Genomic DNA, 12,871 nt, shown 5'->3' on the forward strand with positions numbered 1-12,871 from the left:
TGGTCGGCTGGCTCCGGATAACTGAGGCGGGGGCAGGGAAGCCAGCTCCAGAGACACACCGGGCTGGCGGGGAGAGAGAGTGGTGGGGTAGCGGGGGCGCGCCACCCCTAGAGGCTGCCAGCGGGCGGCAAGGAGGCAGGCCGCCCCTGCGGCCACCCCCACAGGAAGCGGCTGCCGACCAGGACGGGGGCGGTGCAACACGGCAGGAGAGAGAGAGAGAGAGAGAGAGAGAGAGACACATCGCGGCGGCCTGCCAGCGCCAGAGACAGGCGACTACGGGGAGCGGGCCCCGCACGCTCCGGCTGCAGGGCGGGGAGTGTCACGGGTGGCCGGCCAGCCAGTCTCCCTGCCCGGGCAGCGGGCAGCCGAAGCAGGGCGCGTTTGCGGCCTAGGCTGCTCCGCCCCCGCGTCCCCACGGGGCCCCGTACTCACATCTGGCTGACCAGCTTCTGCCGGAAGTTCGTGCTGCGCCAATCGGTCTCCTGCCCAGACACGTCCATCCCCGCCCTTGCTGCCGCTGCCGCCGCCGCCGCCAACCCCAGCCGCCGCGGTTCCCTCCGCCGCTGACGACGATCCGCCACAGGCTAACCCGGAAGTGACATCAACTTCCGGCGCAGGGGGCGCGCGCGACTGCGCTGGAAAATGAAGTCTCCTTTGGCCTCGGTCTCGCCAGCAGTTCTTCCCCCGATGCATGTTGGGAAACGTAGTCCCGCTGCTTCCACATTCACATGCGGCCCCCCGATGCGTGGTGGGAGATGTAGTTCTGTGTGTGGAGCCGGCTCAGAGGTAACCGCGCACCGGGCAGGACGGTCCCGGCTGCTCAGCAGCACTCCGCCGGAAGGGACGCTGCTTAGAGCCCGTGGCCCCAGGCCGGCCTTGGTCCCGCAGTGAGGCAGCCCCCGGGGGGCTTGCAGCCCCACCCGAGGCCCTGGGCAGCTGAGGGGTGCGCACAGTTTCCTAGGAAAAAAGAACAGGAGGACTTGCGGCACCTGAGAGACTAACCAATTTATTTGAGCATCAGCTTTCGTGAGCTACAGCTCACTTCATCGGATGCATTCAGTTTCCTAGGAGAATTTTATTTTGTCTTCAGTCCCTCAAGGGCGAACGAGAGGCTTGGGCCTTAGCCCTACAAGCGGCTCCACGAAGCTCACGTCCTGCAGGTATGCAGAGCTCCATTGACTTCAGCGGGGCGTCACACAGGTGGTGTAAGGGTTTGCCCAGGCAGAGCAGCCTGCACGGATGAGGCCTTGGTTACAGCCAGCATTGCCTCCAGTCCGTCTATTAAATGCTTTCTCTCCCAAAAGCCAGAGTGAAGCCCCGCAGGGCATTATCATGCCCTGCCCCTTCGCTGCTGCCCTCCTAAATGGCTTCAGAATTTAATGCTTTAATTTACAAAAATAACAATGGGAGACTATTCTGTTTGACAATTTTGTACCTACTGTAGGCCCCTGTGCTTAAGCACGAGTAGTATCACCAAATTCACGAGAACTACACACGTGCTTAAAGTTAAGCACAGGATCAGGTCTTTAGTTCCAAATAACATCACCTCTTACTCATCTCCATGCATTTAGCATTTGTATAAGTGCTTGCAGAACCAGAGTTTATGATTCTTATAACTGCTAGATTTGAGGGGAACATACTTCTTTTTTTGTTTGTTTACTTTGTGCATTAGACAGCACTACATATTTGCCCCCTTGCTAAATAGATCAGTGGGGCCACCCTGAAGAGGCACATCATTAAGAATGGGAAGAGACAGAGGACTAAAGTAATAAATCTAGTAAAGGCATCAGAAGCAGGCAAAATGGAGCAGAGGTCTACTACATGGGGCAAGATTATGGAGGACTTTATGTAGATGAGGAAAAAAAATTAATAGGGTGCTGTAAGAGACAGGTAGCTAATGAAAAGATTCAAGAAACACGGATGGAGTGATGGGATAGGAAGTTTACTTTGGGCAGCCTCATTTTTTAACAGACTACAGGAGGAAGAGGTGAAAGACATGGAAGCCAGACAGGCTAGTTACAGAAATTAAGGCTAGATGGAGACAGACCAGGTGCCCCTCAGAAAGATTTAAAAAGAAGGAAATTCTTCAGGTTAATTGAAATTATTTTCTTCATATGACTTTTACATCTATAATTCATTTAAATTGAAAACTGAAAATGAAAGTATAAGGAAAGAACCAAAGGATGACCTAATAATTAAGAAACATTCCTATGGAGCAGCAATCAGTGGTATTTCTATAGTTCAAGTTCCACATACTTTTCATAGTAAAAATCTAGTTATGCAAGTTCCAGTTGACTCAAACAGAATCAGGATGACATTTACAGCCAATTTAAAGTGTGGGGAGTAATCATCACAGTGTCAGTAGACTCACTGTACTGACACCAAGTTACAATGACAAATGTTCTGAGACAAGCAGCCATGCATGTTGCACTTGTGATAATGTGGCAAGTATGGGCACCTGCATATTACAAAGGAAGCCACACAAAGCTTTCAGAGCTATAGCTGCAGGAAGAAGCTCGTTAATAGGTTTGTAATTATAATACACAGAAAGATGTGGAAAAGGAAATGAAAATACATTCCCTGGCAGGCAAGTTAGAGGTACAGCGGTAGTGGGATTTCTCTGACTCAAATAAGACACTGTATTATTAATCTCTGAGGCAGTAGAGTGGGACATGGCACACCTAGGAGCATATTTGGTAAGGGAAATGTCAACCAAATTGTACTCACTTTGCTGGTCGTTCACTTAGCAACAGCAGCACATTTTGGAGTAAGACACGTGGATAGGACCAACCAATTTATCACTTGATGAAGTGAGCTGTAGCTCACGAAAGCTCATGCTCAAATAAATTGGTTAGTCTCTAAGGTGCCACAAGTACTCCTTTTCTTTTTGCGAATACAGACTAACACGGCTGTTCCTCTGAAACCTGTGGATAGGACCAGTCACTGTAGTGTCTAGGGCTTCAGAAATTTCAGACAGTGAGACAAACATTAATACAAGTGATGAGGCAGTCAAAAAAACCACACAGGTGAAACTGGATAGCACACCTTTGTGAGACTGTGAGTATTACTTCGCTCTCTGCTGAGTGCAGCACTGGAATGGCCCAATTCAGGCATGTAGGTGGGATGCTCTAGTCCAGCAGCAGCTGTGGTTTCTCAAGGGGAGAGAACAGGCAGAGCAAGGCTGTGTGCTTATATGTTCCCAAGTGCCAGTTTCTTAGCACTATAAACCCCTATACACAAGTTGCCATTTCCCTCATTTGGTAAGGGGTTTCTCTCATATTGTACTGATGTTACTTTCTTAATAAGCTATCTTATCTCTCAATTATGTGGCAATTACTTACATTCACACTAAGGGACTGATCCTGAAAAGTGTGATGAGTATAGATTTTTTATGAGGAACTTAGAACCATAGAATTATAGGTAAGGGGTGAGGTTTTCACGGGAGACTAAGGGAGTTGTGCCTAACTTGATATGATGCTGTAAAAGGAAGGAAGATAATGAAGATGTTCAAAAGGCATAAGTAGCAGCATTTTGATCAGACTAGAAATGGGAGGCCAAACAGGAGATTGTTACAATAATTAAGACTAGACAGAGTCGATAGATCCTGGTGTCATGGAAAGCAGTGTGGGCAGTGGGCACTGTTCCCTCTAAGCTCTGCGTGTGTGCGCGCTCTCACACAGATCCTAAACCCCAAGCACACGGTGAAACACCACGCACACATTTATCCCGCGTCCCGACCGCACATTGGTTGGGACGCCCTTTGTCCCGATATCGGGGACCAGTCACCATCACTGCTACAGTCCTGGGGCTGACATGGCGGCGCTTCCTGGGGCAGCTCCTGGCTGTGCGCCTGCCCGCTGGCAGGAGCCTGCAGTGCGGGCGGTGGCTAGGCACAGAGATGGAGGGGGTCTCAGTGTGCTGCATTGGCTCCCTCCTGCCCAATCAAAGCTGCGGGGGCAAGGCTTGCAGGTGCTGACAGTGGGCGGAGAGCCCTCCGCCCCTCCCCCCCCACACCCGACCCTACGAGTCAGAGGGACCTGCTGGCTCTTAGGGTCTCTGCGCGCTGCCGATGCCTGCAAGCCCTGCTCCGCGGCTCCGGCAGCTCCCATTGGCGCTTTTCCCGGCCAATGGGAGCCACAGAGCTCACGCTTATGGCAGGCACAGCTCGTGGAGAGTCTGGAGACCACCCACCCCACCTCTCCACTCTGACCCTAGGAGCCAGAGACCTCCCAGCAGGGCTGGTGAGTGCGGCCAAGGAAGGGGGCAGAGCGTGATGGAGTGAGTGTCTGGGTTGGAGTGCTGGGCTGTGAGGATGTGGAGGGCGCTGGGCAGTGTGGGAGGTTTCTGTGTTTTGGGATGCTAGGCAGTAGGGGCCTGTTGGGGGGTGCTGGGCAGTGGGGGAGATCTGTGTGTGTCAGAGCATTGGGCAGTGGAGGTCTGCGTGGGGCATTGTTTAGTTGTGGTGGGGGGACTGTGGGGAAGGGCACTGGGAGGGAAGGAGGGAGGAGAAATCTGTGTGTATTGGGAAACTAGCGAGTGGGGGGTTCTGCGTGGGGTGCTGGGCAGCTGTAGGCGGGCTGTGGGCGGGGGGTCGCTGGCCAGGGGTGGTGGTGTGCACAGCACTGTGCATTTGTGGTGGAAATGTGGGGGGAGGGTTGTGGGGAGGCTCTGGGCATAGTGGGTTCAGGGGGTGCAGGGCAGGGGAGCTGTGTGGCTCTCTTGCTACCCCCTCATCCCCCCACTCGCCAGGTTTGTCCTGATATTTCACTCTTGCGATCTGGTCAGCCTATTTACAGGCCACTTTTGACATTGTTCATCTGCCATCTATCAACACAGCAAGATTCTACTAGCTGGCAAGGGGGGGAAAGGGAAAGGAGGGCAATGAATCATACCCCTCCCTGCCAGCATTTTGAATGTGGAACGTTGATCACGTCGGGACGGTCGGGACCCACACATCTCCTTGTAGTCTATTCATTTGGCTGTGTACAAACTCAAGTACGTGCAAATAAGTCAAAATGCCTGGCTGTAGTTGCTAAGGAACTGCAAAGATTTCCCAGAAATGAACAAAGGTAAGTGTTGTTTTTGTGATTGAAATCTTTCAAAGGCATTGGACTTCATACATTTATTTGTGATGTTTTACCATTTTCCCACGTTTTTTTTGCCACAGATGCATGGACGTGATTGGAGCTATGCACAAACTTCTGGTATCCTGATCGGAATGATCTCCCATTTGCCCTTTTGTCGAGTCATGCTGTTAAGCGCATTGAAATAGTAGCCATATAATAAAAGTGTTAATTTTAAATAAACCAATCTGCTAAAAAATCAATTCTAAAATGTCACTGTCTAGAGGTCTAAAGCGTAAAAGAACAGCGACTTCATTTAAATCTGGATGGCTGGATGAGACTATAGAGACGGTTACACCGAAGTCACATAGTGTAATGCTTGTTAAACTTTGTGAAATATTTATATATCATGAGGACAACTGAGTGGTTTGTGTATATTGTCGAGATTCTAGAGCTTCAGGAGAATTTTCAACAGGAAGAATGTGGAACAATGTTTGGAAGTTGGATTTCTTAAAGCGTCATCTGTCAAATCCCTATGTTCAAAATACAAAGACTTCCTTGCTGAAGAGATTGTTATAGTCAGTCAGTACAATGACTTCAAGTTTGCAGTAGCTGAAAGAATCAAAAGCCAATTGGTTTTAAGTTTCCCAGATATGGTGACATTTGCTTACCAGAACGAACAGTTTCAGGATCTTGCAAAGTTGACGGATATAGGAGGAACATTCCTAGCATCAAGTGCAGAGTGTGAGCGTGGCTTTAGCTTAATGAACACTCTAAAAAACAAACTACAGAATCATTTACAAGTAGATCATTTGGACATGCTGATGTGTACTAAGAGTTACCATCTGGATGAAGGATTGATAGATCTGGACAGAGTTTATATTGAACGGGCAAAAGAAAAAGATTGCAGGGAAAAACAGTCAGGTTAGTTTAGCAGTCTTTGACATTTCGACCAATAAGGAAATTAAAATGCATTTGTAATTACATATCTTATTCTTGGCTGATAATCATTTATTGATATTTTTTTAGGAAAATTTTAAATTTAAAACACAAACTGTTGTTTTTCTTTTTTTACTTATGATGTCTCTATCTGAAAACCCATATAAGTCGACACAAATTGCAAATTAAAACTTTTTAAATATATACACATTTTAGTCGCTTGGGCACATTTGCCTCATGGTGCACAAATTTGAACTCTGCTTCAAAAATTTGCACAGAAGAAATTTTTTGCTCACACAGCCTGTCAAAAATTAGAGGGAATATTGGCAGTGGGATACAAGTTGGATGACTGCCAAGCCAATGGTCCTCAACCAGGGGTATGTGTATCCTTGAGGATACACAGAATTCTTCCAGGGGGTACATCAACTCATCTAGATATTTGCCAAGTTTTACAACAGCCTACATAAAAAGCACTAGCAAAGTCAGTACAAACTAAAATTTCATACAGACAAAATGAGAAAGTAAGTGATTTTTCAGTACTCGTGTGCTGTGACACTTTTGTATATTTATGTCTGATTTTGTAAGCAAGTAGTTTTTAAGTGAGGTGAAACGTGGGGGTACACAAGACAGATCAGACTCCTGAAAGGGTTACAGTAGTCTGGAAAGGTTGAGTACTGTGCCAAGCTAGCATGATGAAGCAATGTGTTCACACAAACAGTGCACACTAAATCAACATGCAATTAATTAACTTTCAAAGTAAATTATATGATATATATTAACTGACATGTTAGTATGCTTTAAGAATTGCATTGTGTGTACCAAGGTCATTTTAATCAATGTGCACAAACTAAAATTAGTGTATAGTAAACCTCCCATATGGAGAAGCCCTTCGAGATGTAGATCACCTCAGTCTCAATAAATCCACTCTAATAATTGCACATCAGTGCACAGTGGTGGATTTTCTGAAATAAGCAGCCACGCATATCGTTCATCTGTGAAAATGTGGTGGACCTGGTCACCTGTAGGACACAGGGAGAAGCTATGAAAACTGTGGATGGAGGACAACAGCATGCTAATATGTTTACAATGGAAATACACTGAAAAATATAGAGCAGGAAGATAAAATACATTACACAGCTGGCAAGTTATTGTTTGTCAGAGCCAAGGGACTGATAGTTTTGTAGTAGAAAGATTTCTGTGACTCACTGCACCCTTTGCCTCCGTTTACAAATAAGTTACCGGTAATAAAAGCTCTTGGGGGGGGGGGGAAGAAGTGGGTTATGGTGCATGTGGGTGCACTTAACACTGCATCATGCTTCATTTCGGAGATATCATCCAAATTTCTCTCTCTTGCTGGCCATTGACCTATTAGCATTGGCAGCACTCTTAGGATGAAGTGTATGTTTGGATGGAACCGGGTCACTGCATTAAGCAGGGCAAATGTGCCAGACGCCAATCCGAAAGACATGAGAGATGTCCCGATAGCGCTACAAGCAGGCAGATCTATGCGCAGCCAGCCTGAGAGAGGAAATTGGTGAAGGCCCCTTTAAGGGGGGCTTGTGGGCGTAGCCCTCTGTTCAATCACGTGGGAAGGGCGCTCTGGCCAGACTCTATGGTTGTGCGACGATGAACCCGGAAGAAGGCAGGCAGGCAGGCGGGCGGGGGGTGCAGGCGTGAGGCTGGGGTCGCCGCTGCCGGTAGGTTACTGCAGGGCTGTGTCCAAGTGGGGCGCCCTCTGCCCTCCCCGGATTTTCCAGGCGGGGTGCGGGGGGGGCTGGCTCCAAGGCCCCCGCCGGGGGTGGGGGGGGGAGAACCAGTGACAACTAGCTCCCCCCCCACTGAGCTGCCGCCCTGCCCCCACCGATAGGGAGACACCCCTCCCCGGGGGCGGGCGCCCGCGCTCCTGGCCCCCGCCACGGGGTGCTGCCCCCCGGCGCCGAGTAAGGCTTGGTGCCCGTGTGCGGCCCGCGGCGCTGTCCAGCAACGGAGTCACCGACTGACCAGCCAGCTGGCCCGTGCCGGTGGCTACACGGAGGCGCTGCCCAGGGCGCAAGGAATCCCCCCACCCCGGATATTTTAGGCCCGCTTCTTCTGGCGCGTCCCGTCCCTCGCTGTCCTCCTCATCCTTTGCTGGATAAGGGGCTGCCGCGGTCGGAGAGCCATCTTGGTGTGTTTGTGGCGAGGGAGAGACACACGAATAGGTGGGGTGCAGCTGTCCTTGCGATCCTTCCGTGTCAGCCCCGTTCGGCCGGCGTGTAACACAGCGGCGTATTTCGCTGGAGCCGGGACTCTAGGGAACGAGTAGCGCTCAAAAGCGTTGGTGGGAGCCAGTAGCAGGACTGGTTCGGTCTAGTCTTGCCTGTGGGAACAAGGATCAAATAAACGATCACTTACAGCCATTTCTGTTATTTACATTCGTGATTCTGAGATCCCTTTTAATTAACCGCTGGAAACTAACATGTCTTCTGCAGGGCTGTTCCCACAGCTTTAGAAGTACGGTTACAACCACAAATAGGATCAAGGCATAGAGGTTAAAGGTGAATGAGCGGTCAACCTTGTCCTTCAGGTGTCATGAAAAGCAAAGCCAGGGTATATAGCAGGGAATCTCATTGAAAAGTCAAATCTTAGTCCCACCTGTAGTGCTCCATTGGTAGAGCAGAGACTGGATTCCATTGTTCTAAATGGAAAGAAGATTCTTTAGTCAGACTGCTGACCCCATGCTGTTCTTATTTTGAGTGTCTAGCTCCAAAACTAACCTAGCCAGTGGTCCCAAGGGCCACTATAGTTTCATCACTGAGTCCTGACAAAGCAGTCATGGAATAGGGTTGCTAACTATGCTGTCCTGCCTTATTTGGACCGTGTATCTTGAGATTGGGATGACTGTTGGGATGGTGTTTTCAGTTCCACGTGAGCAATAATTGTAGCAACTAGAAGGGATAGTTTGGGAGTAAAACTGGAAGTTGACTTTACCTGTCTTTCTTGCCTGACCTGAGAATGGACATGAACTGATTAGTTTGGAACCCAAATTGATTTCTGGGAAACTATCTTTCAGTCTTGTGTAACCTGGAATACCCTTTTCATAATTAGGAATCTGTGGGTTGACATTAGGAACTGGACATTGGGAGTGATATTAGGAAACTGGAACTGCCCTGTTATTGGAAAGAGTAGGTACTTTGTTGCAAGAAAGCTCCTTTCTTCTAACCCATAAAAGATAGTACAGAGCCTGTAATAGATCTTTGGGGCCTGGAATTACTTTGGGAAGGAAAGTAATGTTTTATAACAGATGCAATTGGTATCAGTAGTGCCAGTGAATCCACATATGGCAGTTAAACCATTAGATCATGGGTTCTCAAATTTTTTAAGGGTGGACCACAACTTAAATGTCTCCTGGACACCTTTCTCTCATTCACAATTATATGATATCTTTGTGGCAAATACGGCAATGACTTAAATGGAAAAGGAATATTGAGAAAGCATTTATGTAATTTTACCTGTCTTAATCTGATTTAACAGTTGGAAACACAGGGGAGAGCAAGCAACGTTTGACCAGATAGCTACCTGCACACCAACAAAATATCATTCAGTGGACCAGAATTTGAAAGCCATTGCATTAAATTACCTACTGCTTAAAAACCTGCACAGTCTCACAGAATCTTTAGGGTCCTTTTTAAGTTCAACTTTTCTCTGTCATTCTTTCATCTTTTTTATGAAAGAGATGGTTAAAAAAAAGTGCTTGTTTTTATACCAGAGTTCAGTTGCGGCCGCTGTCTGTCAGAATCCATGTGACATCCTAAGTAGAAGCTGTGACAATTATAATGTTAAAAACAACAGGCGAGCATGACCTGTAAGGAGGAATAAATAGCAGAAGCAGTTGAACTCTTAAAGATACATTGAGGCCTTATGAAAAAGCTTTGGAAAGACTTTTGCTTATTTAGCATTTTTTCTGTATTTATAATTCCATTATTATGCATTAATGCCCAGTGCGTGGCCTACAAGGTAGCGCTCAAGAACACAGTGCAAACTATCATATAGTAATTTTATAGTTTGGGGAAAGGTCACATGAGAGAGAAATATTGGGCAAGCATCTCCGTACAACAGCCACTGTTAAGAAATTCGTACTTTTAAGGTAACTCCATTATGGTGTGTTTCTGAGAAACATTTTGTGAACTACTATATTACAATAATATATTGCTGTTCAGAGAGAGAGAGACACACACACACAAAAAGGGAAAAGTCGCATAGTAATGTAAACACTGGTAAATTCAGTGGAAGTTTTGCCATTAACTTCGTTGGAGCCAAGATTTTCCTTATGATCTCTAGCAGTGGTTCTCTAACTTTTTTTTTTTTTCCACGGACCACTTGAAAATTGCTGAGGGTCTCGGCAGACCACTTAATGGTCTTTCTAAATTTAGTTTGTACCGTTAGCTAACTATTGTAAAGCGCTTTGGATAAAAGCGCTATATAAAAAAAACACTTCATAATAATTAACGTTTTTTTGTTCTACAAATAAAAGCACACAGCTGATATTTTAATATCCGTAGTCTTACCTTTCTAATGCGATGGATGTGCCCTCTCTCTCCTCCGCCACAGAGCTGAGGCTGGGAAGGAGGGCTGTCTCTCCCCAGCAGCTGCCCTGGAGCAGGGAAAGTCATCTCTTTCTCTGGCTGCCGCAGCCCTGTGTATCCCAAATTCCCCCCCCCTCCTTCTCACCCCACTGTCCCCTCCCACCTGCCGCCTATTACCCCCAAGGCTACCACCTCACTTTATATGTGCGTCTTCTCCAGGGTCCAGACACCTAATTAGTGGAGCCATGCCTGTGCAGCTTCACTAATTAGGTGGGTGGCCCTTCATTCTCTCGTGTGCAGCCGCCCAAGCGCGCACCTTAGAGGGAACTATCCGCAGACCACCTGAATTGAGCTTGTGGACCACTGGTGAACCACTATCCATGGACCACAGTTTGAGAACCTCTGATATAGAAAACAGAACTTGTACTAAGAAAAATCTCTACAGCATACTACAAATGATGATGAGCATAATGTGGGTATGTGAGCATATGTGTTGCAGTTTATGAGTAGGAAGAACCTGTATTTGCATCTGAGAGTAGTCTGTGATTGGATAATTAATGTCTGTTGTATTGCACAAGACAGTTGAAGTTGTATGGTCAGTTTTAACTTTGGCATTTCCTGACTCTTGATTGCCTAGCTATGCAATTTGCAACTTTAACATTTTCTCAGCATAACTTTGCAGTGAATACTATATAGTAAAATATAGAGCTGTGAGCGTAAATGTAGTTTAGACAATATTGTATCATGGAGATTTCTCCCTTTCAAATGTTCCACTGATTCTAGAGACTGGAAATTGTTTAGAAGTTCAGTTCTTCCTGAAAGTTGTCTTTATATTCCTACTTTAGTGCTGTTTTTCTAGAAGGTTACTAATTTTGACAGCAAAAGCATGCTCTCACAGCACTGAACATTCATAGCCAAGGTTGTAAAAGGCCAGTACGGTCTCCAAATGCCTTAGTGCCTTCCTTTCCTTGATTAGCCGTGAGTGTAGGGACCCTAGCCCTGGGCCAAGAAGGGGCATTTGTGGAAATGTGCTTAGCTAATGTAAAAAGGCAAAGACAAGAAAAAATACAACAAAACAAGCCCTTTGATGTACTCTGGTAAACTAAAGATGGAGACTCAATTTACAGCTTCTGTTACAGCAAAGGTATCTAAGAACACTGTGCAGCTGGGAATTTGGTAAATGAAAGTGACATTTTGCACCAAACTCTGCTCTTGGTGTAAATCCAAAATAATCTCATTGGGGTAGAACCCTGTTTTAAGGTCTCTCCATTGTACTTAAGGGTTTGTGTGTTTTGCTGATTGTGATAACAGATAAAACGCTGTTAATCAGCAAACACAAACATTTGCTATTTTTGTTGTCTCACAGAATTCCTCTTGCTATAACTGGTGAGGTACTGAGAATTTCTGCTTGTGATGGCAGAGGATCAGGAGCTGACTCAGCCATGCAAGACTCCCCTGGAGCCCTCCCTCCAGCAGTGCACCAGCAACACTTACCGCAGTGTAGAGCACTCCCAGTCCTTACTCAGCGGCCTGGTAGCTCTCCGAGATAGTGGTATCCTTTTTGATGTAGTCCTGGTAGTGGAAGGGAAACCTATTGAAGCTCATCGGATACTTCTAGCTGCGTCATGTGACTATTTCAGGTGAGTCCAGTGTCACTGTGAATCTGTAATCAGCATCTTTCTCAATATGACTCGAACAAGGAAAAAAAAAAAATTGTGTCTGTACTTCCATCTTTCTTCCCCTGGGACTCCTCGTCCTTTCCCAAGTTGTACTATGTTGCATATGGCATACCATGCTTTATTCAGAACACTTTAATGCCTGCCCATTGCAATCTGGAGGCCTACCCACAGAGGAATGAAAGAAATAGAAATTGAGCCGTATCTTGGAGTATCCTTATCCTTGTGCATTTAAAATCAGACCCTTAAGATGCGTTGAATGCATTTAAAATATTTAATTTGTCTCTTTTTATTTTTCTTTTGTATGACTTTCAAAATAAAGCTAATCTCTCATTACTCCACATTGAGTTTTGCTTCCAGGTGCCTCCATTTCACTCAGAACCCATAGTAGCTGGAGGAACATAGTGTTCCCTGTTTTATAAGTGCCCCATTTGTTAGAAGTATGACACAGTCATTTTACAGAGCTGTTAAAGTTCTATTGGCACCAACGAGATTTGGCCTGTTACAGTAATTTCATAATACATAGCAAGTTATAAAACATGTTGTGGGAAGTAGTGGTCCTACATGCTGTTGTTGTTTATGTAACTTGGGAGGGGCAATCCAACTCCTGATGTAGTCAATGGGAGTC

General features: G+C 46.5%; 2 protein-coding genes across 11 annotated transcripts in view; one reads left to right on the forward strand and one right to left on the reverse strand.

Moving 5' to 3' along the window:
* The window catches only part of MED15 (mediator complex subunit 15), a 41,766-nt gene extending 41,165 nt beyond the window's left edge, over window positions 1–601 (reverse strand). For 5 of the 6 annotated variants that reach the window (XM_048821865.2, XM_048821863.2, XM_048821860.2 and 2 more), the window contains exon 1: window positions 433–600. In XM_048821865.2, coding sequence (XP_048677822.1) covers window positions 433–500 — 68 coding nt within the window. In that variant the 5' untranslated portion in view covers window positions 501–600. Of the gene's footprint in view, window positions 1–432 lie in introns of all 6 variants that reach the window. The other variant, XM_048821859.2, reaches the window with a different exon arrangement.
* A 34-nt stretch (window positions 602–635) lies between these two features.
* KLHL22 (kelch like family member 22) overlaps window positions 636–12,871 on the forward strand; it is a 30,681-nt gene continuing 18,445 nt past the window's right edge. For 3 of the 5 annotated variants that reach the window (XM_048821873.2, XM_048821866.2, XM_048821871.2), the window contains exons 1-2: window positions 7,601–7,699; window positions 11,934–12,207. In XM_048821873.2, the coding sequence (XP_048677830.1) occupies window positions 11,981–12,207 (227 nt within the window). In that variant the 5' untranslated portion in view covers window positions 7,601–7,699; window positions 11,934–11,980. Of the gene's footprint in view, window positions 1,161–7,600; window positions 7,700–7,979; window positions 8,204–11,933; window positions 12,208–12,871 lie in introns of those variants that run through there. The other 2 variants (XM_048821867.2, XM_048821868.2) reach the window with 2 other exon arrangements.

The sequence above is a fragment of the Caretta caretta genome, chromosome 15 (assembly GCF_965140235.1).
Source record: "Caretta caretta isolate rCarCar2 chromosome 15, rCarCar1.hap1, whole genome shotgun sequence".
Classification (NCBI taxonomy): Eukaryota; Metazoa; Chordata; order Testudines; family Cheloniidae; genus Caretta; species Caretta caretta.